Consider the following 27,263-nt stretch of genomic DNA (forward strand, 5'->3'; position numbering starts at 1 on the left):
AGGGGCTGATCGCCCAAGGAAACCTACGGGAGCTGTAGGCGATTGTTCACTCGTTTTAGTCCACCGCCGACCAGGATCGCTCGCTCTTTCGAACTGCTCCGGGACCGTAGAGAAACCTTACTCTCTGGGGCCGCTAAACCCACCTAAGGGTAACCTCGGAGAGTCCAAGAGCTTCTCAAGGATATTAGTCGTTTCTTTTTGGCTTGCTGCAGGGCATATTTGCTCTCTGCTCTGGTTGTTTCTTAGAATTCGTCACCTTCTTCTGTAAAGGTAAGTGCTGAAGGAACAGCTTTCCCCTTGCAACTTTGTGGTAATACTAGTGGGCAAAAGCAAACCAAGAGGAATATAAAACTAAAGTGCTATTTGCTGCAGCGGGAATTTCTTTCTTTCTTTCGCTTCCCCCGCTTTCTTCCTGACTCGTTTCTATATTTCTTTTCGGCCACCCTTCCTCACCCTCCTCCCGCAACCCTTTCCCTCTTTACGCGACGTTTCCGAGCCTGCTTGCTGGGGCAGTCAGTCCAAGTCCTTCCAGTGATCCGGATGCGGTTTCCCTTTTCTTGTTTCAAGGTTGCTACTTTGGGGCGAGATCTCTGCCATGGCGTTAGCAGGCGGCCTCTTTCTCCTTCTGATGCTCGGGGCGTATGCATCGAACCGGATTCCAGGTAAACTGACTTGCGACGGGTGCTGTGGAAGCAGGCACTCCGCCTGGGCTAAGTTGTGCGCGCAGTCTCAAAAGTCTGACAGAGAAGTGCTTGCGGTTGAGGTTTGGTGCTGAGTTGGAGAAACGGCAAGAAAATGCTGCTTCTAGGGAATCCTCAAGAGCGCGCGTTGGGATCCCGACAGCGGTCAGCACTGGTTGAGATGGGATCAAGGTGACCTGAGATCACCTCCCGGATGAGCTTTTACTACTGGCCCAGGTGTTGGGAGGGAAGCAAGCTTTGACATTCCACAGAACTTTTCTTCAGGCAGATGAAACTCCCCGCCCCGTTTGAAAGTTGATGTGATTTAAACCAGGCGGATTGGAGGTGTGGGCAGCCTCCAGCGAGGTGGCCGTGTGAATCTGCGAAATCGCATCTTAAAGACGCCCGGATACTTGATCCGCGAAAGCTTGGGTTGCAATAAATGTATTGGATTGCTTGCAAGAGAAGTTTTCGCGGACCAGGTGCAAGGTCCACAGAGACTCTTCGTCCTTTGAGCTCTGGGGGAAATCTCAAAGGCGGCCGGAGTGGGCTGCCCACGTCCCCTCCTCCCCCCCCATGAAGGTGAGGCAGAAAGAAATCGTTAAGGGCTCCAGTGGGTACCAGGTGGCCGGCAGGGAGAAGCGAGACTCACTGCGCCTTTCGCGCTTGAGGAGGGGACGTGACCTGTGCCAGAGGAGGAGGCCGGCGGCGGCTCGTAGAAGCTTGCCTTCGCGCGCGCTCCCCCCTCCCGCCGGCTGTTCCCGAGCCTCGCTGCTGGTGGCCAGCCTGTGGCTTGGCGCCTGAGGGGAGAGACGCAGGGCGCTCTCCCTCAGCACCACCACCACACTCTCCTTCTCCCGACGAGCCTGTGGGCGCTTCGTGGCCCCGCTCGCCTTCTGGGACACCCCCCCACACACACACACACTAGCCGTGGAGTCGAGCGGTGCGGGAGGGGACCCCCGAGATATGTTTACAACAGACGGGAGGTGGTGGGGACCAAGCCTGAGTAGCTGGAAACCCTGCCCCTGTGATCCCCTATCTAGAGTGGCTGGCTGCGGCTGGTCAGTGGTCAGGGCTGTGTGTTTTGCCCTTGTCCAAGTCCTCCTGTCTTCCCACTGGCCAGAGCTGAGCCCTGGCTGTGTCCTGCCAGGTTCTGAGCTGAAGGCAACTCCTCTCCCTGTACCACCCTCCCAGGCTGGCGCCCAGTTGTAGGATGGCTCCTGGTTCAGCTCTTGCCTAGGTGATCGTCATTCAGGCTCCAGTTCTCTGGCCAAGCTCTTGCATTCATTGCCTGTGTAAGGGCACACCACTCCTCCAGGGCTGCCCTACTATCTCCATGGGGGCCAGGCGGAATTGGCTGTCTTTCCCCACACCTCGGAGGAGCATGCCTCTTCTCACAAAGCTGTCCTCCTGGTTTCCCTCTCCATACTGGCCAGAATCCATTCCCTCTCACTCAGACTGATTTTGGCAGCCCTTCCTCTTGGCTCGTGGCACATTGGCTTCTCTCATACTCTCTCAGTAGAGCCTGCCAATTTGTTCAGATTCGTCCCCTTCCAGTATGCTTTCACCAGAGCCCCTTGAGAGGGCAGGGAAGACAAGGAGCATTCCTGCATCTGGCGTTCCAGGAACACCTGGGCATGCTTCTAATAGGCTCCCTCTCCAGCCAGTGGAGTGAAACCGAGGACATGAAACGTTCAGCCAGTGAGGTGAAACAGAGTCCTGTCTGGAAAAGTGATGGAAGTATCAGTCAGAAGCTGCCACTGCCTCCTAAGCACTTCTCTGTTTCAGGATCCCCAGTTTAGTATGGAGGTGCTATGAGACTGGGAATCGAAGCGCCACTGAGAGAGAGAGAGCTAGGGATTAAGGGAGGTAGAGGCTCAGAATGATGTGTTCTGTAAGGGCCCAGCATTCCTCTTTGAAGGAGAGCCTTGGCCTGAGCCTCAATGCGTTACTGTGGTTCACCTCCACCAGTTGCAGCAACTATTCAGTCTTGTCCTAGCTCATGATACTCAATCTGTACTTTCTCTCTCTCCCTCCCTCCCTCCTTCTTGTTCCCTTGGCAGAGTCTGGGGATGATAACAGTGTTTTTGATCTCTTTGAGCTAATTGGCTTTGGTCGCAAGGGAGCTGCACGCAAAGCAGCAGGAGTATATCTGACAAAGGGGCCTGAGATCTCCAGCGGTGCCTACCGCATTGAGGATGCCAACCGTATCCCTGCTATTCCTGACCACAAATTCCAAGACATTCTCGATGCCATCCAAGCGGAGAAGGGCTTCATCCTATTGGCTAACCTTCGTCCATTGAAGAAGAGCCCTGGCACCCTTCTGGCTGTGGAGCGCAAGGACAACTCTGGCTATGTCTTTAAGTTGGTGCTGAATGGCAAGGCAAAAACCTTGGACCTGAGTGTCTTTCCCAAGGAGGGCAACCAGACTTTAGTGTCGGTGGAGGATGTTGAATTGCCCAATGGGCAATGGAACAACATTACCCTCTTAGTGCAAGAGGATCAAGCCCAGCTCTATGTGGGGTGTGAGAAGATGGTGAATGCCGAGCTAGAAATCCCCGTTCAGAACATCTTCACCAGGGACCTGGCCAGCAGTGCCAGACTCCGCATTGCCAAAGGGGGAGTCAATGACAACTTCCAGGTGAGATTTCCTGTTAGCAAGTTCGTGAGATTATTCCAAGAAAGTGATCTGGATCAGCCTTCTCTGAAGCAAAGTGAAGCAGTCACTTTGGGCAACAGATTCCAAAAACAGTGCCATTTCCCTACCCCAATCTCTCTTCGTGTGTGTATAGCTACTGCCCCTACAGGAGAGCACCATTTTGACTTCTCTTTTTCAAGTGTGATAATAACTAAGGCTGTTTTCACATATGAGTCTTAAATAACCCAAATCTCCAATTTATATTAACACATGACCTTTCATGGAAGAGAGAAAGAAAATGTGTCAGAGGCATTTGAAAACAAGTGAGCACTCTAGCCAGTAGAGGTTTTACATTTAAATTGCAAACCCAAATGAAGCAAGAATCTGTAAGCCTCATGTGTGAGCACTTCCTAATTTCACCACTGAAAGTAAGCTGAGAGATTATTTAAAAACTTTCAGCCAACCTGGAAAGGTACTGAGGACAGGAGGAGGGCAGTTGAGCATCTAAGACAGTTAGAACGTGGCATTTCTCTCTGACTGTTAATTTTTTGTACTTGGGAAGCAGGAAGGCAGCTAAGTAGGAGGGTCACATTTAAAGAAAGGCAACATGTTCTAGATTCAGTTTTCTTCACTACTGAATGTCAAGATATGTATAAATATTTGAATTGGCCTATTTAAAAAGGTGCAACTTTCTTTGCAGTATTTTCTTTCCCTTAGGTTTTTCCCCCCAACAGTAGCTAATTACAGTTGCAATTATTCTGTCCATAGGGAGTGCTACAAAATGTGCGGTTCGTGTTTGGCACCACATTGGAAGCCATCCTGAGGAACAAAGGCTGTGAAAGCTGTAAGTCTGCAATATACCTCTGTATGCATTGACTAATTGTTTTTTTAAATTGTCCTATTTATTTTATTTTTGCATCAGCAACATAAAGCAGTTTACAATAAAAGTGAACAAAACAATTCAAATATACAACAAAAGTATAACAGAGGCAATAAAAGAAACAACTGCATAATCAAAGCCAACATCACCAATTTCAGCAGCAAGAAACATCATGCAGTTCCAAATGCCTTACCAAAAAAAAAATCAGGTCTTAGTTTGACACCTGAAGGAATCTAAAGTGGAGGACCAAAGTAAGGGAACTCCATAACACTGGTGGCACTACTGAAACCATAATTCAGTGTGAAAAGAACCAGTTGAAATGAATGTTAGACACACAGTAAAATGTAAGCACTTGTTCATTAAGACATTGCTACCTTACTGAGTCTTGTGTACATTTTAGCCGACCTCTCTTGTTGCCCTGCCTGTGTGTGTATTAATGTGTGTATGTATTTTTGTTGTAGCCACCAGGACAATTATTAAATTAGACAACCCCATAAATGGTTCCAGTCCTGCCATACGCACGAATTACATTGGCCACAAAACCAAAGACATCCAAGCGATTTGTGGATTCTCCTGTGATGAACTAACTAATGTGTTTGTAGAACTGCGAAGTCTGCGCTCTCTGGTCACAACACTTCAAGATTCACTTGTGAAAGTGGTAGGTGACTACTTAATATGCAATAATGAAACAAAAGGAGGACAAAGGGCTTGTTGATGCATGCAAGCCAAAGCTGCTTGATTGGCAGGGGAGGGGGGGCATGCCAGTCCTCTCTAGCAGAAGGCAGACTTTGTGGTACCCCAACAGCAGCAGGGTGGGGAGGATTGACCTTCTCCCCATTTACAAAAGGTTCCCTGCCTGAAGGCAATTCCTGCTCACCATTGTGGGATGATGAGACAACCTTACAGAGGAGTGTAAAGAGCCACTCCCCTGAGGACCAAGAAGTGCCTTCAGGTGACCAGGCTGGGAAGCTTTTGTAAAAGGGAAGAAAGTTGATCCTTTCCCCCCATATGCTGCGGTTGGAATGCTACAAATGATTGCCATAGGTATATGTGAGCAACAAGTCTAGTCACTTGTCTGGACTGATTTACAAGGCTGCTATAAAGAGTCACATGGAGAAATGTTGGTGTTAACCAGGTTACACACAGATACAATCTGCAACACCCAGCAGCTATTTCTTCTATTGCAATGGTGGTGTGTCCTAATTGTCGTCAAGGAAATTGATGCTGCAGGCTGTACAGTCTGTGCAGTCCAGTCAACTCTGAGGTTTCACTATATAACTGTGCAATGGAAGAGAGCATTGTTTGTTTGCATATGTCAGCTAGAGGTGCCTTGGCTCATCCCAGAAGGACTTGAAGATTTGTTTGTGGTTGATTCATCCAATGGTAAAGCATCCACTTCTTCCACTGCACCCTTTCCCCTATTCCAAGACCCTCAAGAACCTTGCCTTGAAGTAGGGGAAAGGCATAGACCATGGCGGCAGCTGCAACCACTTCAGCCCCTGGAAGGATCTTTTCCCACTAGGAACTGGGCATTGAACTAAAATTCCTGCATCCCCATGGTAAAATTATGTCTTGTACACTATTCCTGAGAAGGCTTTGCCATCACTGCTACCTTCCCCCAGCTGAAGTAAGTCCTCCTATTGAGGACTTGGGGCAGGGTGAAGGGGAGGTGACAGAAATGGGGTTGGCTTGCAAGAACAAGATGAGCCCAGGCTGCTGTGCTCAGTCATAAACTATTTGTGTGCATCTGAGCAGGGGCATGATTCTGCAAGCACTCCTAGTGGAATGCTTATCACATCTATAATGTGAACTAGTCCTCTGGCTCTCATCCATAATTGCAATTGCTTACAATTCTGCTTAAATCATTAAATAAGATTTAAACATTTTTAATGAATCTGCCAAATTCAGATGGATCTAAAAGGCTTTATTTCTCTAACTTTCTCTCTTTTTCCCCCTCTCTAAGACTACTAAATATGATGAACTTGGTGGCAGCAAAGTTCATATAAGTCCTGGAGCATGCATCCATAATAATGCTGTATACCAAAACACCGATGAGTGGACCACTGATACCTGCACTACATGTACCTGCCAGGTAAAGACTTCTTACCATTAACTTCATTTGTAAATATTTGATTTGCCATCACCACCAAACACCTAAGTGGTCCATTATGTAGAAATGTGGACTATGCACATAAATGGGTACAGCATAACTGCATAACATATCAAAGTGGCTTCTTTATGAGAACACTTTAAAGATTGTAAGACCAGTTTGGAATAAGATTAGCCTAGTATTTGAAATGCAAACGAATTCTTCAGCTAGACACAGCCATTCCCAGTCTCCCTGAAATATCATATGTAGGGCAATTAAGTAAATTTTGAGGGATACAGCACCAGTTGCAGTATATAGTACTTTCAGAGCAGCAATCCAGTTTTCCCCCCTGAAACAAAATTGTGTCTGAAGTCAGATTGTTTCACACATCTCCTGTGCAATTTCTAATTTGGCCTCAAAACTTAAAATGACTGCATCCTTTGGCATCCCCAAAATAAACAAGTTGTAAGAGGTCTTTTAGATGTTGCTGGACTTGGCCATTTTTTTCAGCCACAGGATAACATGGTTAATCTTCTCAAAATCTACCAAACTTACTTTTTTACTTACTCTATTCAGCTCTTTCTCTTTGGGAATTCAGAGTGAACTATAGGAACTCACTCTTTTTTACTTGCATTTGGCTCATAGCAGTATGGTTCTGTGTATATAGCAGACATCTGTTATGGTCACTTGTTATATTGGTCCCTAAAACTTACAAAAGTGGATTGTCTATCTGTTATCCGCTAAGAAAGAGAACTGGCAAAAGTGTAAAATGTGTTGGTTACCATTCTTGTGTGTGCCACTCTAGCATAAGATCAAAGCTACATCCATAATGTGGATTTTGAGCCAACTCTACTAAATCCATTTTATCTTTGCCCATATAATCAATTAAAATTCAGTCCACCAACTTGAAAAAGCTGGCTTCAGGATCTTTGTTAGTGTTCTGAGACTAGATCTGGGAGGCTGTTCAGCAAGATTTGACTTGCACATTTAATAGCAGTAGCACTAATTATTGATTGATATTAATAAAGTAATCCCTGGAGAAATTAGGGCAAGGAGCTTCTGAAATAATTACCACACTTGTATTCACCTTAACTTCAATAAGCCTCAACAGACACTAGTGAGGGCCAAACTAAATATTGCATGCAGTCACATATATAATAGTCCCCCAGAGGTGTTTTTTTAAGTGAAAGCTTGGGAAGTTGTAATCAGTGGTGGAAGAGTGATGAGTATGTACTTAACCCTCTCCATGTGTCCCTTTCCCCTACTACTTTTTGCCTCCTAAGCTACTTCCCCCACAACCATCAAGAGAAATCACATCTACCCACACACCCCACTCTTCTGTTCCTGATCAGTCTCTTGTCAGCTTTTCACTCTAAGAAAAAGCTGAAAAAAATGTTGCGTGGAATTGTGTGTGATATTGAGATTGGTCCTAAAGCTGTAAGATCTCTCTGATAGGCTCACTGCTACAAATGAACCTTATTGAGCTGAAAGATCAGATTTTTGCATGTTCTTAATGCTGTCCCTTCTCCTTAGAACTCTGTCGTTATCTGCCATAAAGTGTCTTGTCCGATCATGCCTTGTTCCAATGCCACTGTTCCTGATGGAGAGTGCTGCCCACGCTGCTGGCGTAAGTAGCTAGAGCTTCTTATCACTTTTGATAGTGATCTGTTCCACTGAATAACTAGAAAGAAATTGTGTTCTAAAATGTCCTCTAAATGACATCATATGGGTATAGTATTGTCAGTCATGAAAAGGAGGCAGACTGTGAAAAGTCTGATATTCTGCAGTGAGCAAATTACCATCTTCTTCACAGGAATTACTTCTATAGAAAGTTTGCACTAGAAATTTGAAAACAGTACTTCCATGCATGCTACATTCTCAGTGAAAACCTATTAAATCCTTCTATAGCAATGAAGACTATCCCATAACATGCTGTCCTCGTTTTCTTGCTCAGAAAACGGGACTCCCAGGAACCAGGGAGTCCCAGTTTTCTCACTCAGCACTAGTGAGATATTTGAATTCCATGCTCAGTGTTTCTTAAAATGAATGCATAAATGTTGCTGTTTATTTCCAATCCACACTGTTCCAACAGTATAGAGAGAGAGAGAAAGATTATTGCAACAATACTGAAAGCTTTCAAATATAGTTTGAACCAAAAAGAACTAAACACATACACTGTACTATTGGAAATTATACTCAACATAGGATTTAAATGGAAGGTGCCTCTCTTCACAGCCAGTGACTATGCAGAGGACATTTGGTCTCCTTGGTCTGAATGGACTACTTGCTCTGTGACCTGTGGGAATGGGATTCAGCAGAGAGGTCGCTCTTGTGATCGGCTCAACCATCCATGTGAAGGCTCCTCCATACAAACACGCACCTGCAATATGCGGGAATGTGATAAACGATGTAAGTTTCATTTCTTCACCTAGAAAACAGAATGTACCTATTATCATCCTTGTATAGGGAAATATAGACGCTCCGACCATGCTTCATGCCACTGTCCAGCACAATTTATTTGATTGCAAATTAACATCAGTGCAAAGCATTTATTTCTAGTAATAGAAGTTAAGATAATTTACTACTAAAATCAATGGAAACAGTAATGCATACATCATTGCTTGTATCTGTCATGCACAAAATACAACGCAGTGATTCTCAGGACCAAATTTGTGACATTACCATAGCTTATCTATTATCATAATGTTAGAACAGATTCTTACTCTAATATTAGCAATTCCATAGTGCTGCTAGTGTCAAAGTAAATGACTAATTACTACTTCATAGCTCATAACAGGTATGTGTGTTTATAGTCAAACAGGATGGAAGCTGGAGCCACTGGTCCCCTTGGTCTTCCTGTTCAGTTACTTGTGGCTCTGGAGTGATCACTAGAATCCGTCTCTGCAACTCTCCACTTCCTCAGATGGGTGGCAAAGAATGTGAGGGAGAGGCAAGGGAAACCAAATCTTGCCAGAAAGACCCTTGTCCAAGTAAGTTGGGGAAGTTTAGTCTTCAACAGAGTGCTTTATACAACTGATGTGAAATGTTTTCAAATCTGCTGTCTCCTTTTATATCAGCTAATTATGACAATCTCTTTTTTAAAAAAAAAGAAAAATCACAAATAGCCTACATCTTAAATGTCCGACTTCTAGTAACTGCATTTGACTGAGCAGGCACAAGTGAGTGTTCATGAAGATTCTAATGGCACTCATGATTCTGCCTTCTGGATGTTTCTAATGTTTATACTTTTCCCTTTAGTAAATGGGAACTGGGGGCCGTGGTCACCCTGGGATATCTGCCCAGTCACATGTGGAGGAGGCATTCAGAAGCGTGGTCGTCTCTGCAACAATCCTGAGCCTCAGTTTGGAGGGAAGGATTGTATTGGTGATGCTATAGATACCCAGATCTGCAACAAGCAGGACTGCCCCATTGGTGAGTAATCGATCATCGTAAAACAACATTTTGGTAGCTCCGTTGTATTGTGTTTAGAACACTGTGGTAGAATGTCATCTATGAGAATGTCATTTATCAGTCAAAAAGACTGAGGGACAACCACAGCTTGGCTGTAGTACTCAAGATGGCCTGAGCTATGAGAGTATGTGGAGAGAAAACTGTGAAATCTGAGGGAATTATTTAACACAGAGCCCTCAAGAGGATTTGTTAGATTAATCTATGGCACAACTACTTACTGGCTGACATGATCCACAGCTATTACAGAGATGGAAGAAGATGCAGGGATACTGCTGTGGACACCTTGTCAGCAAGTATGTGGCCGCCAATATGCATAATGGAGAAAACCCAAGGGACACTATTTCTGTGTCCATGCATTGGCAGTAGCATGCTTTCTGCTCAGGAGTCTGCAGCAGCATCCCTGAATCTTCCTCTGTCTCTGTAATGGCTGCACATGATATTGGCTGTTTATTTCTGATAAAGTTTGTATCCCACTTTTCTCTCCAAAGCAGGCATAGGGCAGCTTACAACAATCTTAATAAAACAATGTTATCTAACTGTAAGAAACAAAACAGAGCAAAACCAGATAGAAATAGTAAAATAATAATCTTAAAATGCTTAACTAAAATATTACTGCTGAAGTGAAACTTGAGTGCCTACAACTGTTTTCCTACATGAGGCTAACATTATGGAATTTCATTGTCGCCTTCTCTCAGATGGGTGCCTGTCTAACCCTTGCTTTGCGGGAGCTAAATGTACTAGTTTCATTGATGGTTCCTGGAAATGTGGTGCCTGCCCTGCTGGCTACCATGGAAATGGTATTAAATGCAGAGATATTGATGAGGTAAGACGACCTGAATTCTTATAGACCAAAAATTTAGGACTAAAACGAATAGGACTATAGCTAATTTACCTATACAAATAAACCTAAAATTAATGTCTTGGTCTACTTCAACCTTCCATATTTCAGTGTCAAGAGGTCCCAGATGCCTGCTTTTTCTTCGGTGGAGTGCACAGGTGTGAGAACACTGAACCCGGATACCATTGCCAGCCTTGCCCACCACGTTTTACTGGAACGCAGCCCTTTGGTCGAGGCATTGAGAATGCAATAGCAAACAAGCAGGTACTACCAAAATATGAAAGCTCCCTGAGAAAACCTCAGTCCCTTTCTGGATTGATGGCATACCTGCTTGATAAGAATAAGCTCGGTATATAATTCTAGAAATTAAAGCTACTCTGAAAAAAGGGTGTTTACCTAGCACCTGGACTGATACTAAGGGCAAGTTCACACGGCTGCATTCCTCCATGTGATGGTGCTCACTGGAGCATATGACTGCATGGAGAAAGGCTACTATGAACTGAGCTGTGCATCCAGGAAATAAGCAGCTATTTCCATGACTGCAGCTACATTTTCCAGCAGCCATAGTCATGGAAATGGCTGCCACCTCCCAACCTGTACAGCCTGACTTATACTAACATCTATTCATTTGGTTGTATACTTACATATATGATCAAACAGAAGAATGGGGTTGACTTGGCTCTAAGAATAATATATGTATTATAATAATTTGTACTCAGTTAAATGAATGTAGAAGAAAATGTTCCTAATGTCTTTAAAGTCGTGGCATGTACAAGTGTCATGATACTTGCTGGGTAACTCTGGGCCAGTCACTTCTCTCTCAGCCTAGCCTACTTCACAGGGTTGTTGTGAGGAGAAACTTAAGTATGTCGTACATCGCTCTGGGCTCCTTAGAGGAAAAGCAGGATATAAATGTAAAAAATAAATAAATAAGAGTTGTAACACATCAGAGGTTGCCATCTTATAAACTGTCAGTAACTAACATAGTATGCAGAAATGTATATGCCTAGTTATCTTGAAGATGATCGATTTGAACAAAAGTCATAATTAACTACTGTATCCATGAGGAAGTTTAAGTGAGATTTAAAATGAAAACATCCATGTGTTGCTTTTGCAATAATGTGTTAGGAGAATGAGGTAGACACATTCTTGTAAGAGTATTCATATCTATTTTGTGTCTGGATGGTCTTGTAGGTCTGCAAACCACGTAATCCATGTACTGATGGAACTAACAACTGCAACAAGAATGCCAAGTGCATTTACCTTGGCCACTTCAGTGACCCCATGTATCGTTGTGAATGTAAACCAGGCTATGCTGGTAATGGAGTTATCTGTGGAGAAGACACAGATTTAGATGGATGGCCAAATGAGAACCTTATCTGTGTTGCCAATGCTACTTACCACTGTAACAAAGTAAGCATATCCCCGCCCCCCCCATTCTTTCTCACAGAACACTATCACCTTAGAACTTTAAATGGAATGTATGCACCTGCAAAACCTAAGCAACAATATCCTTACAGAAATAATGCTAGAATTAAGAGGTTATTAGAAGTCAAACTGTCAGCACAACTACCATTACTGTTGAGTCATGGCTCAGATATTCTGCATTTGTAACTTTTCCAATATCTATACATATTAATATAGAATCAAATATGCTTAAGTCAACTGAAATCATCTCTCTATGTTAGATTGTGACTCATCTTTCTTACACTTGTCTGTTGGCACTCTCATATCTGTGGGCAGGGAAGATTTCTATTTTTTCTTAGTTTTCAGAATAAATTAAGAAGCACACAGTCCTTGGTACTCCTGATGAGAAAATTAAATTAATGGAATGGTGCCATCAAAACAAGAACAAATCTGATTCAGGCTTGGCCTCTTCATGCCAAGTACTACTTTAGAGGACAAAATGGTATTTACGCCTGGATTGGAAATAATTGTGCATTTCTTTGCAGGATAATTGCCCCAATCTTCCCAATTCTGGGCAGGAAGACTATGATAAGGATGGAATTGGTGATGCTTGTGACAGTGATGATGATAATGATAACATTCCAGATGATAGGGTAAGCCTAAAAGAAACTTGATAACATCAAGAAACATCACAGCTTGATAAGGGCTGTTTGCAGAACTCAAGCTTGGAAAAATATTGTAGAAAATTGCAGGCATATTTAGTGATATCTTGGAATTCATTTGTAGAGTTAGTACAATATAGTTATGGTCTAGAACTACTGAAAATACAGAATTCTGAAGTCTGTACAGCTGTGCTAGCTTTAAAGGACTGAGTTTGGACTTCAGACTTAGTTCACTCATAGCATCATGCAGGCAAATAGATCACTGAACTTCAATAAGTAAACAGTAACATTCCAAAGCACAGGTGGCTAGCCTCAGTCTCTCAGCTTCCTCCATGACAAATCCACATCACTATTTTTTTTAATTTTAAAAAACCAAATAGTACAAAAATGCTGTTTAAACAAAAAGTGCAAAAGAGGTGAGAGAATGAATGAACCCATGATGTAAAATGACAACAGATCACACTTTCAGTTGCGGCTAAACTGTATCCTGCTAGAGCTGTGGCTGAGAATTAAAATAATGTAACCTTTTGCAACACTATTGCAAAATCTGGTCCGCTTTTGCTATAAAAGATTGATGCAGCTACCACCTCCAATTTTGGTGGGGTATGTTCTTCTTTCACTCTCAATATCCTGGAGGAGATCTTAAAGAGGAATGTCCTAATTTGCCCTATGGTTGCTACTGTCCTTATTTTTATTCTAGTAAATCTATGCAAAAATTTATGTTTGGCATTTTTTTCTCCCAAAGGACAACTGCCCATTCAATTACAATCCAGAGCAATACGACTATGATAGAGATGATGTTGGTGACCGCTGTGATAACTGCGTTTACAATCACAACCCTGATCAGATTGATACAGATAACAATGGAGAAGGAGATGCCTGTGCTGTGGATATTGATGGAGATGGTATGATTTTTTTAATTCTTTCCCACCCCCGCCACATGTCTGTCTTGATTTTTGGCAATCTGGCAACGACTCTTTATGTGAAATATTGACTATTAATAAATGGCACTTTATGTGAAATAGTTTGTATGAAATTGTATTCATCTAATGAGAGGCCTAAACCTTGATAGAACATGTGCACAGGAATGGTCTGGGACACTTTAGTGCCTGAAGCCAACAATCCACGTGGCAGCCCCTTCCACTAATTAAGATGAATCACTATTGATCTGGAAGATGTCCTGCGCAAGTCCCAATGAAATGAATAGTAACTGCACTGTCACACTACTTTTGGCACTTGTACTCAACCTAATAATAAAACAAACTGTAGATAAGAACTGTCCTTCATTTCACTGGGGCTTGTGCAGGAGATCTGCTCAGTGGATTGTGCCCCATGTGTCAGTTCTGCCTGTCTCCTTTTAATAGGACCAAAATCTGACATCTGGGGCGGTCATTGCTTCACTTTGCCTCATAGTAGAACTGCTTCTGTTTATTTAATTAACACTTAGTCTGCATGGCAGGAATTTGTATTTCTGTTCAGTGGTCAGTGTGGGAGCTGCTGGGATGGGGGCGGTGGAGGCATCTTTAACTGTAAATTATTAGGTGCTTATCTCTCCTCCCACTGCACCTGAAAGGTGTTCAGAGCAGTGACATCTGCCCAGCACCCACTGTGGCAGAGGATAATCTCCGACACTCAGCTGGCCTAATTTACAGTTAAAGGTGCCCCACCCCCCGCAGCATCCACACTGGCTGCTGCTGTTTATATCTGAGCACTAGTCCCATTTGATATGTGAAGATGTAATTGATCAACAGAAAAACTGTTGTGTCAAAATATAGATAGTCATAATCTGTTTTAACAGTGCTTGCTAAAGATTACAGGCTTTTGTATCAACTTAACAAACAATTACTCATTACCTTTATTTAGCTTTCAGTCACACTACCAGTGTACAACTTGTATAGCACAATCCTATGCATATTTGCTCAGAAGTTAAACCCCACTGTGTCAAGTAGGCTTCCTTTTTCCTAGTACGTGTGTTTAGGATTGCAATTGAAAGTATTACTACTACTCCTCAAGTAACTAAAATATCTAAGCTGTTCACTCTGCTTTATTTAGGCATCCTTAATGAAAGAGACAACTGCCAGTATGTGTACAATGTGGATCAGAAGGATACAGACTTGGATGGTGTTGGTGATCAATGTGACAACTGTCCTATGGAACACAATCCAGATCAGGTCAGCTTAACCTAGCCTATAAACATAGTGTGGATGCTGCGGGCGGGGGGGGCACCTTTAACTGTAAATTAGGCCAGCAGAGGCCTATAAATATTGCATATAAGTCTTTTATTTACAGTTTGATATCTTCACATTGTCAAATATACCATAGCTGTCAGTCTACTCAGAAAATAACACACCTCACAAACTAACTAGAATGTGCACACACATGCATATCTCTGGGTTGTTTTGTTAATCATGAGACACCTCTTTAAAAAAAATCCCATTTTGTTAGATGAAGTACATTCTGATAATGGCAAATTGTATGGGGAACCATGGAAACTTTACATTTGAAGATATAATAGCTCACTCTGCATTGCTACCTATTAAGTGGGAAGACAGATCTATCTAAATTAATTAGGATAAAAGAACCAATTCCCCATTGCAACAAACATTCATGTGTTAGATATTTAGCATTAAGGCAGAACACATGCTGAACATTTTAGGGTGTGTCTGCAAGAAAGGTATAGCCACAAGATGCCTTGAGGCATAAAATGCAGTGAATTTCATTTCACATAAATGCGCACACACACAAGATGCTTGGAAGACAAAAGTTAAAGCAGTACAAAACCTCTTCATTGCAAAAATAGTAATTTCTCTCCCTCACCCCCATTATTGTGACAGAGGAAACATCTCTTCCCTCTATCACAAAATCTCTCAAACAAATATCTGAGTATATATAAATAAATCTTTACCAGATTAAAGCTTCAGATCCCTTGCACTTAAGTTGCTAGTTCTAAAGCAGCAGTAGATGAAGCTTGTGGAGTCCTGTTATGTAAAAGGCAGTAGGATCAATCACTTCAGGGGATAATTTGAATGCAGCAAAATAATAGTAAATTAGTGAAATTGAGGCTTGTTCTGCATGCTACTTTGTGAGCAACATTGGTTAAAAGGATGGTTCCGATAACAGAACTCTCTCTTTTGCTGCTCATCCATGCCCCTCTTAAATAAAAGACAAAAGTCTTAACATCTCATAGTCCTAACTGAACTGTAAGTACTTCCAGCGGTGTTGAGAGATAGTTCGAGAAGAGTCATTTCAAGCTCTCACACTTGCTGCTCTTCAGCTAGTCAACACGATTAGCTGATTTTCATGTGTGGTTACTTTTCTTGATAAATGGTTCTTGAACTGTCGGGCAAACATGCAGTAACACAAAACCAGATAATTCTGGGCAATCTAGTTTTACTGTCTGCATCTAGACATCCTAGGAACACACTTCAGAAAGTGATGAACCAAAGTACCTATAAATTGCACTGAATCAACATATGGGTAGAAAACATTACATTAGGTATGCCTTGTCAGTAGGTCATGTCATGGAATGGAAAATCCATTCTTTCAAAGTATGACACTGTAAAGCAGTGAGGTAGATCAGAAATATACTCATCCAGTTTTAAAATATAAAGTGGCATTTTTATCTCAACTGATCTGAAAGAGTAAATGAACAGAGATTAATGCATTCTGACAGAACACTTACATGGAAGTGCATGCCAAGAGGCTGAAAAACCATTATATTCTTAGACCTAAATGCTCTGATGAATACATTTATGAGACTTGGGTAATAAGACGCCTTTTAAGATATGCCAATGCAAGTTGGGACAGGTGATTGTTGTATCTGTATATGAGCATTAATGCCTCATGAGCTCACTGTTTCTGTCAGTATTCTATATCCTGTATAGAGCGGCAGTCTCACCAGTCACAAACTTTATGTATGCACCAATGTGTGTGCATAAAGAGGTCCTCTACTTGTGGATCTCTCCATTAACTTAAATGGAGGAGAAAGGCCCATCTATGCAAAGGACTGTTAATACAGAATTGCCCCTCTTTGAAAATGATGATCTCCATCTGACCATTAGGGCTGTGATGCCCACAAGAAATCGCTGGATTGGACCAAATTGGCCTTGTGCAGGCCTGCAGCCTAAATTAATTAGTGATCATTTGCTCATTCAAGATGGCGCTTCTTACTGACTTTATTCTAGTCAGTGCCTTAATATCTGCTTTAACATTCTTTTCCATTCCATTTTCAGACGGATTCTGACTCTGACCGTATAGGTGATAAATGTGATAGCAACCAGGACATTGATGAAGATGGCCATCAAAATAATCTTGATAACTGCCCCTATGTGCCCAATGCCAACCAAGCTGACCATGACAAGGATGGGAAAGGTGACGCCTGTGACCACGATGATGATAATGATGGAATCCCTGATGAAAAAGATAATTGCAGACTAGTTGCTAACCCAGACCAACTTGACTCTGATGGTATGATAAACTATCTATCCACTTCCAAATTCTGTAATTGTACTAGATATTATTGACTCTAAAAAGCGAGAAGATAAGCATGTTGAGATATGGTTAGAGAGAAATAACATTGTAAGGACACAATCAAATTTAAACCTAGACAGCAATTGTCAACATATTAAAGTCAATAGTGGTTTAGAATAACTAAATTCTTGGAAAGGATTAATTAATATAACATGCTACTGCAGTTCTGAAATGTGGTATATATCCTCTTCAGACACTTTTTTTTATTTTTCTTCTTGCCTTCCCCATTTTTTTCTTTGCCAGGAGATGGACGTGGAGATGCGTGCAAAGATGACTTTGACAAAGATAATGTGCTAGACATTGATGACATCTGCCCTGAGAATGTTGATATCAGTGAGACAGACTTCCGTCGATTTCAGATGGTTCCTCTGGATCCTAAGGGAACATCCCAAAACGATCCCAACTGGGTTGTTCGTCACCAAGGAAAAGAGCTGGTTCAGACTGTCAACTGCGATCCTGGACTTGCAGTTGGTAAGCAGGCTATTTGGAATTGAGAGAGAGCTCTATTTGTTCCAGTTATTATTTACTAAATGGTTGTGCTCTACCACCAGTTAAGTTCCATTGAAAGCCCCTAACCTCTAGACATTACTGGTGTAGGATAATCTAACTAGTGGAAATTCCAAAGTCCCCCCCCCCCCATTTCTCCCTAGCAGTCAATAGTTTATCCTTGGGCTGCTTCAACATAAGAGCAGCTAAGGCCACTGGGGGCGGGTGGGGGTAGGGTGCTTCCGCCAGAGGTGGGTGTCAGTCCATCTTCACTGGAGCAGATCACCAATCCCTCTAATATCGAAGCAGATCACCAGTCCCTCCAACAAGGAGTCTATTGAATTCTTTTGACCAAAGGATAGCAGAGCCCATACATACAGTTCTTCATTACAATGGGCCTTTCCCAAGTTATTTATAAACAACCTACAGTGGGGGAACTGATCTTCCAGGGTGTTCATTTGTGGCCTTTGTACTGACAAGTTTTTAAAACATAGTTACTGCAGATTTAAAGACACTGGAACTCTTTTTGTTCTAATTCTTGAGCAGACCTTTTAGTAGCTTTATACCACCCCCGCCAAGTGCTGCTATGCTGCCTCATCATGATGGTGTGTGTGTGTGGGGGGGGTGTTCCTGGGAGGGATGAGTGAAGTATGCCGGTAGTTATACTCCCAGCAGGGTCACCCAAAGCACAAAGGTCATCCCAGCTGCCCAGCTAAAGCAAGCAGGTACCTATATTGGGCAGCAGCAATATAGGAAGGTGCTGGAGACGGATGATCACTTCAGTGACAACAACAAAGGCATCATTTCACACTGTGTAGGAGAAGGCAATGGTAAGCCACTCCTGTATCTTACCAAGAAAACCACATAGATAGACAAAATGGAATGATTATCGATGTAGTGTCAGATGATGGGCCCCTCAGGTTGGATGCTACTCAACATGCTACTGAGGAAGAGCTGAGGATCTCTCAAAGTACTGATGGTGTTTGATACAGATAGACTAAAGCCTTTTGGACATCTAGCAGCTGATGTTGCCAAGCAGGAAAAGACAATCCAAAGCTGCAAAGACAGAATCACAATGGGAATGTAGAACATAAGCATGAATATGGGAAAGCTCAACACAGTGAAAGATAAAATGAATCGACTACAGATTAACAGCTTCAGCATCAGTGAATTAAAATGGATTGGAATGGGACACTTTTTCAGTCAGAAAACTGAAAACTACTCGGAACACGAAAACCAAAGAAGGAACAGTGTTGCTTTCATAGTCAGGAAGGATATAGCAATGACAGTACTTGGGTACAATGTGGTCAGTGACCGACTAATATCAATTAGATTTTGATGAGTTTTATGCTCTAGTTCAGTCTGAAATTGACAGAACGTGCAAGCAAGAAGTGATGCTTGTGGTTGAAGACTGAAATGTCAAAGTTAGAAAAGGTAAGGAGGAAAATACAGTCTGCCTCTATGGCCTAGGAAACAGAAACAAAGCAGGAGAATGACTTATTAGTTTCTGCCAAGCTAATCATCTCTTCATTGCTAACGCATTCTTCATACAACCAAAGCAACACCTATACACGTGGACATCACCAGATGGAGTACACAGAAATCAGATTGATTACATTATTGGTGCAAGTAGGTGGAAGAGCTCAGTTATAACAGCAAAGACATGGCCGGGGGCTGACTGTGGAACCGATCACGAACGCTCATGTGCAAGCTCCAAGTCAAGCTAAAGCAGAAAAACAAAGCTATCCAGCTTCCACAATATGATCTTGAGAATGGACCCACCATTTTCAAGGAGAACAACAGGAATCACTTTGAAGTTCTGAACCTCACTGATAGGGAACCAGAGGATCTGTGGAATGAAATCAAAGAAGTTGTTAAGGACTAATGTGAAAAGAGACTGTCAAAGACCAAGAAACAGAAAAAAGAAAATAGGTGTCAGAACAGATGGTAGAAATTGCCAAGAAGAGGAGAAGCCAAAGTCAAGAAAGGTAAAGACTTCACAAAGGAATTTAATAGGGAATTTCAGAAAGCTGTTAGAGACAAGGAGCAGTACTACAATGACATCTGTAAAGACCTTGAGTATGGAAACAGACATGGGAAAACAAGGCAATTTCCCCAAAAGATCTCTCAAATCAGAGGGAGGTTCCAACCTTTAATTGGTATGTTAAGGGATGCCAAAGGACAGATAGTAACTGATTCAGAGACAATCAAGCAGGGATGGAAGGAGTATACTGGAAATCTGTACAGCAGGGACATCAAAGATACTCTAGAAGATATTTCCTATTTGCAAGAACCTCTACTACCAGAAGATGAAGCTAGATCAGCACTCCAGTCATTACCAAGTTGGAAGGCTACAGAAATTGATGGAATAGCTACAGAAATATGGCAGAAAATGGAAGAAGAATTAGTCAAGGTTCTAACCAAACTATGCCAGCAAATTTGGAGAACACAGTGGCCAACAGATTGGAAGAGGTCAGTCTACATACCTATACCAAAGAAAGGCAACTTAACAGATTGTGCAAACCATCGCACAATATCCTTTATTTCACATTCTAGCAAAATAATGCTCAGGATCATCCAACGCAGATTAGAGCCCTACATGGAAAGGGAAATGCTGGATGTTCAAGCTGGTTTCAGAAAAGGCCGAGGAACAAGCGACTTCATTGCTGATGCACGCTGGATAATTGAGAAAGCCAAAGAATACCAGAAAGTCAATATATGAAAGTCAATATTATTGACTACAGAAAAGCCTTAGATTGCATCCCAGAACACCTCATGGTTCTCATGAGAAACCTATACACAGGACAGGAATCTACAGTCCAGACAGAACATGGTGAAACAGACTGGTTCCAGATTGGCAAAGAAGTAACACAAGGCTTTATACTTTCTCCTTTATTCAATTTATATGCTGAACAATATACTGAAAGAAGCTGGATTGGAAGTTTTGGTTTTAAAGTTGGAGGAAGAAACATCAATAACCTGCGCTACATTGATGACACCACTCTGATAGCCGAGAATGCATATGATCTGCAAGCTCTAGTAATGAAAGCCAAAGAGCACAGTGAAAAAAATGGGACAACTAAATGTAAAGAAGACTAAATTAATGACAAAGGGTACAACAATGAAGACACTGAAATGGCCTTTTAGGATCGACCATGAACAGTAAAGGATCCAGCAGTCAAGAAATATGCTGCAGACTAGCACTTGGTAGGGTTGCAATGACAGCCTTGGAAAGGATATTTAGATTCTGTTACATGTCTACACCTACAAAGATTAGAATCATTTGGACAATGGTTTCCCTGTGACACTCTATGGATGTGAAAGCTGGACTTTGAAGAAGCAAAATAGAAAAAGCGTTGATGCTTTTGAACTTTGGTGCTGGAGAAGACTTTTGAGGAAACCATGGACAGCCAGGAAAACAAACAAATGGATCATAGAACATATCAATCAATAATGTTCACTCAAGGCACAAATGACTAGGCTCAAACTATCATACTTTGGACACATTTTATGAAGATCCAGCTCCCTTGAGAAGTCCATAATACTGGGGAAAATTGAAGGAAAGAGAAGAGGACAACCAGCAGCAAGGTGGAATGGACCCTATTACAACAGCAATGAATGTACCACTGAGAGACCTTAAAGGCCAAGTTGAAGACAGATCATCCTGGAGAGAATCTATCTATGTGGTCGCTAAGAGTAGACACCGACTTGACAGCACTTAATCAATCAATCAATACCACAATCAAATTAACACTTAATGCATGAGTAGGCATGTATCTCTGAAAGCAGCTTAGGATGATTACCAGAATGCTAACCATCACGTTGTCTTCTCTCCACTCAGGTTTTGATGAATTTAATGCTGTTGACTTCAGTGGCACATTCTTCATCAATACAGAAAGGGATGATGACTATGCTGGCTTTGTGTTTGGATATCAGTCCAGTAGTCGTTTTTATGTAGTCATGTGGAAGCAGGTCACCCAGTCCTACTGGGATTCACACCCAACGAAAGCTCAGGGATATTCAGGTCTTTCCATCAAAGTCGTGAACTCCACCACTGGTCCTGGAGAACATCTTCGGAATGCATTGTGGCACACTGGAAATACTGCTGGGCAGGTAAAAGATCATTTCTGCTAATAAACTTATTCTATATTTCTGAGATCTTGGATTATTACACTAGGGTAGCAAAGATCCATCTGAGGAAATAGACAACTGATTGGATTAATGAATCTAAAGTTCTTATCAAGAGTCTGGTATGTGCTCTGTGAGGAAGAGTTTTTTACATTAGCTTTAGTAGTAACTTCAAAAGCAATTTTTAGGCCATTATGATTACAGAAATGTTTGTTGTCTACATCCATGGTTGCTGAATCACACATTACATTTATCCACATGAAACCATATCCTAGTACTGCTAGAACTGTTCATTTGAGCAATCTCACCCCACCCATATTTTATGAATTTCAGAATTCCATTACTACCAAAGGACTTTCTTTTAAGCATTCAGTTAAGAGCATTCTCCAATAACTTGATGCACATAAGGCTGTGATAGAGGTAGAACAGGAAGCACAGTTGACCAGCACTGCCTGTTTCCTGACACAAAACCAGTCTTCTCCATATACCTCTAATAAGAAACACACAAGCTAGCCTCACAGTGGAGACCTGTATTTCCTCATTCAGCATTAGATGTGATAGAGAAGCAGGAGGAATAGGAAGCCCGGGGTTATCGAAAGAGCTAACCCCCTTTCGTCATGTCTGAATCTGCATTCAAAGCATACAGTTGCTCTCAATGACTTGTACCAACGTAATGTCAGATGGGAAGAGAGCTGGTCTTGTGGTAGCAAGCATGACTTTTTTTCACCTTTGCTAAACATGGTCTGCTGTGGTTGCATATAAATGGGAGACTACATGTGTGAGCACTCTGAGATATAGCCCTTAGGAGATGGGTCCACTCTGGAAAGAGCACTTGCATGCAGAAGGTCCCAAGTTCCCTTCCTGGCATCTCCAAAATAGGGCTGAAAGAGACTCCTGACTGCAACCTTGGAGAAAGAAGCTGCTGCCGGTCTGTGTAGACAATACTGAGCTAGATGGACCAATGGTCTAACTCAGTATATGGCAACTTTCTATGTTCCAGTACTGGCTATTCAAACATACTGTACTTCTGCTCTTCAGGTGCGGACTCTATGGCATGACCCTCGTCACACAGGCTGGAAAGATTTCACTGCCTACAGATGGCGTCTCAGTCACAGACCAAAGACTGGCTACATTAGGTATGCATCACCTTTGGAAGGAGAAATACCCTTTTAACCATTCCATTAAATGACTGGTTTGTTTCCTAATTGCAGGGTTAAACATTCCATAGAGTGGTTAAGATTAATTACTGCTATTCTTTCTTCCAGAGTTGTAATGTTCGAAGGAAAGAAGATCATGGCTGATTCAGGTGCGATCTATGACAAAACCTATGCTGGTGGCCGGTTAGGATTATTTGTCTTCTCTCAAGAAATGGTGTTCTTTTCCGATCTTAAATATGAGTGTCGAGGTAAGAATCCATATTTCCTTCATATAGTTTGTTTTACTGAAGTGCATTAAACTTTCTCCTGTACAAGCTAAAAACTGTATAAACATATTTAATTCAAGTTTTGATTCTGTAGCTCTTTGGCTGGGAATCTCTCTGTGGGGAACTGCACATTAGGGGTGTGCACAAAGTGTTTCATGCATGTCTGGGGCAGTGAAGAGTGGGCACTTTAAAAGGAGGATAGCAGGTCTTATCTGCCTTTCGATTACACCTTTGCTGCTCCCCACCCCAGAGTGCTGCTGTTTGTACTAAGCAGCCGGGATCACTGTTTGCTTGGCTGCATTTGCTTAGATACAGGTAGTTCCCTTTTCCCAGCAAAAAATAACCTCTGCGCATGTGCAGACACTGTCTTGAGTGGTCAGAACTGATCTGCCTTCTTCTTCTTAAAATGCCCGCTCATCCCCAGCTGAAAGCATTTCGGCATTTGGAAATAGAGGTGCCGAAACACATCCCTGTTGCAGAGGAAAGGATTATCATTGGTAACAGCAGACAACATTAACTTTGAAAGCATTAAAAAAAATTCAATTAGCATGTCCAGAAATTTTGACACAAGTAGTTCGTCATCTCAGACAAAGCTCGTGACTCTGCTGATCCAAGACTCTGGAATCTGCTCCCTGCTGAAATAAGAGCCCCCCCATCTCTGGCAATTTTTAAAAGAGTCTTTAAATACTTGTTATCCACCCAAGCTTTTTTAACTGGACTGTGGTTTTAAATGGTTCTAAGGTTTTTCTTTATGATCTATTAAGTTGTAAACTGCCCAGAGATGGAGGTTTGGGGCATTATAAAAATTTGAAAAATAAATAAAATTTCTTTTCTTACACTACACTATGTCTTCAATATGTATATTGACATACATACATTTATCTGAACCACAGATATCTGTGGTGTGATGTGACAGGAACAGTGTTATTAAAAAAAAATTGGAACAGATCTTTTATACATCTGACATCTCTTATAATTTTCTAGGCATGAATTCTCTTTTAGTAAAATAAATAAATAAAACAAAGCATTACATAATCCGTGGGTGGGTGATCCTGTGGTTTCCCCATTGTCATGGACAGACCACTACCTGGTTAAGGTTGGTTTCACAGCCGTGGTTGGTTTCACAGCCGTGGACCTATTATGATAGTCTGCCCAAAAAGGCTGTTGGATCCTGTAGGACTCCAAAATGCCTTGGATGGTTTTAATGTTGGTGCTGCCCTGGTAGAATAGGGAACTCATCAGGGCAGTAGATATGATTGCTTCTACAATGAGACATCCCTTCTGACCTGTTTCAAAAATGGCCCCTTGGTATACAGAGTTGTGGGGGCTAAAGGAGCAGAGTAGGTGACTGGAACATAAGTGAAGGAGAACTCTGCTCAAATCTGACAGGACACAGCATAGAACCTATTTGAAGGTTTATGTGGTGGTGGTGGTGCATGCAGCAAAAAGTTCTGGCCACATTGCGTCTGCAAGTTGGTGTTTAGCAGAGCTATCTCAATTGTGAGGAGTTTAATTTCCACTCCTGTCTTAAATCAGTCCCCAGAAATGTTGTTCTGCTGTTATGCTTTTAATGGGTTATTTGTGGACACAATCTCCTGTATTCGGGCTGACTTGGACTCCACTATTTCTGCAAAGTCTATGAAGAGGGTGTCCAGCAATCCCTCTTGCAGTGTTAGATTGGATCAGTTTCAATCTGTGATGCCTGAGGATGTTGACAAGCTGCTTGGGGCAGTGCAGCCTACCACTTGTTCTCTGGACCCCTGCCTGACTTGGCTGCTTCTATTTAGCAGGGAGATTGTTGGAGTTAATATTATAGTTAATATCCTAGTTAATATCATAAATGCATTGCTGAGGGAGGGTAGGGTACCTCCTTGTTTGAAGGAGACAATGGTTAGACCACCCCTTAAGAAGCCTTCCCTGGATCCCTTAGTGATCAATAGTTATAGGCCAGTCTCTAATCTCCCTTGGTTGGGCAAGGTGATTGAGAGTGTGGTGGCCAACCAGCTCCAGGCAGTTTTGGAGGAAAATGATTATCTAGACCCATTTCAAACTGGCTTTAGAGCTGGCTATGGGGTTGAGTCGGCCTTGGTCAACCTGTTGGATTACCTTTACCAGGGAATCAACAGAGGGAGTATGACTCTGCTGGTTCATTTGGTTCTCTCTGCAGCCATTGGCCACAGTATCCTTCTCGATCGCCTGGGGGAATTGGATAGGGGCACTGCTTTGCAGTGGTTGATTCCAGATGTTGGAGCTTGGTGACAGTTGCTCCTCAAAATAGGCACTGTTATGGAGTCCCTCAGGGCCCCATTCTGTCACCAATGCTTTTTAATATCTATATGAAACCGCTGAGTGAGGCCATCAGGAGACTTGGTGCTGGGTGTTATCAGTAAGCTGATGACACCCAAATCTACTTCTCTATGTCATCCTCATCATCAGGAAATGGCATTCATTCCCTAAATGCCTAAATACATGCAGTAATGGGCTGGATGAGGGACAGCAAATAGAAACTGAATCCAAGCATGACTGAGGTGCCCATTGTAGGGACTCAGAATTTGAGAGATGAGTTAGATCCTCCTGTGCTGGACTGGGTTACAATCCTCCAGAAGGAACAGGTACACAGCTTGGGAGTACTCCTGGATCCAGGCCTCACCCTAGTATCTCAGGTGAAGGCTATGGCCAGGAATGTTTTCTATCAGCTTTGGCCGATTCAACAGCTGCGTCCATTCCTCAAAGAGGACAACTTCAAAGCAGTTGTGCATCAGCTGGTAATCCTCCAGGCTTGACTATTGCAATGCGCTCTATGTGGGGCTGCCTTTGTACGTGGTTTGGAAACTTCAGTTAGTTCACAATGTGGCAGCCAGACTGGTCTCTTGGGTAACCCGGAGAGACCATATTATGCCTGTTTTAAAACAGTTGCACTGGCTGCTGAAGCCGATATGTTTCCAGGCAAAATACAAAGTGCTGGTTATTACCTTTAAAGTCTTGAACAGCTTAGGTCCAGGTTACCTTAGAGAGCACCTTCTTCTGCATGATCTCCACCGCATGTTAAGGTCTCTGCATCTGAGGAGTTCCATCTCCAGATACCACTGGTACATCTGGCGACTAAGAGGCGGGCCTCTTCTGTAGCTGCTGCTGGGCTGTGGAATGCACTCCTGAAAGCCATAGTTCGAGTTCATTGTTGGCTTTCAGGAGAGCCATTAAAACCTGTTTGGCCTGGCCTTCCAGGGTTTTAAAATTGTGTTAACTGTTTTAATTGTTAATTGTTTTATGCTCTTTTTAAATTGTTCTGTAATGTTTGACTTTAAAAGGATTGATTTTGTGGGTGTGTGTTTTTTATTGTGCACTGCCCAGAGCCATTTGGATGGGAAAGTATATAAATATAATAAACACTCAACATCCTGTTTTAGAAGCTGGCTTCTAACTGTTGCTGCTTAATTATGAATACATCTGTATAAGTTTGTGACAGTTTGATTTTTCCCCCTTTTTTATTCTTACAGATCCATGATCAGAAAGCATTGGATCCAGAGATTATGTTGAAATGCTGGTATTTGCACCTTCTGAAATGTTTAGATTTTACAAACCCCAGGACCATGTTTTTGTTTTATCCTTTCTTCTGCCTTCATAAAACAGACTCAAAATACATGACCTGCCTCAAGAGAACGTTTTTGAGAAAGAGAAAAATGCAAAGTACATTTCATATCCGACCTCAGTTGGCACAGAAGAAAACAAATGTCTTTCGTGAAGAACATTCCTCACCTCAGGAGCAAATAGTCACTTCTGTAGGAGAGACATTTGTGTTGCTGGCATGGTCACTGCCTTTCTTTAACTGGAGGTCCGATGGAGTAGCACTTTTATAAAGAGAACATCTTTGTGATGTAATGTGGACTACTTAAACTAAATGTAGACCTCAGCTTGTAGGAGAAGGGTGGGAAGGAGACTAGCAGAAGTTAGAGGCAACTGCCTCACTTTCTGAAAGGGGACTAGCCTCCCTGCAGTTAAGAACATCGAGGAAAATTGGAGGAAATGTGTAT

The 27,263-nt window shown here is 42.4% G+C and overlaps 1 protein-coding gene across 2 annotated transcripts; it reads left to right on the plus strand.

Annotated features, from left to right (window-relative positions):
- On the plus strand, positions 1–26,872 carry THBS1 (thrombospondin 1). 2 transcript variants are annotated; one of them, XM_053257539.1, is made up of 22 exons: positions 1–270; positions 568–662; positions 2,744–3,321; positions 4,087–4,162; positions 4,660–4,856; positions 6,162–6,290; positions 7,821–7,914; positions 8,523–8,696; positions 9,101–9,277; positions 9,546–9,719; positions 10,454–10,581; positions 10,708–10,860; positions 11,791–12,009; positions 12,549–12,656; positions 13,411–13,570; positions 14,718–14,836; positions 16,898–17,132; positions 17,439–17,666; positions 21,523–21,794; positions 22,848–22,945; positions 23,075–23,214; positions 26,730–26,872. In XM_053257539.1, the coding sequence occupies exons 2-22, from the start codon at positions 596–598 to the stop codon at positions 26,735–26,737; spliced, it is 3,534 nt and encodes a 1,177-aa protein (XP_053113514.1). In that variant the 5' UTR covers positions 1–270; positions 568–595; the 3' UTR covers positions 26,738–26,872. The 2 variants fall into 2 exon arrangements, with proteins under 2 accessions (XP_053113514.1, XP_053113505.1); XM_053257530.1 differs by lacking the exon at positions 26,730–26,872 and adding an exon at positions 23,657–24,073.
- Positions 26,873–27,263: the final 391 nt, after the last annotated feature.

The sequence above is a fragment of the Hemicordylus capensis genome, chromosome 1 (assembly GCF_027244095.1).
Source record: "Hemicordylus capensis ecotype Gifberg chromosome 1, rHemCap1.1.pri, whole genome shotgun sequence".
NCBI lineage: Eukaryota > Metazoa > Chordata > Lepidosauria > Squamata > Cordylidae > Hemicordylus > Hemicordylus capensis.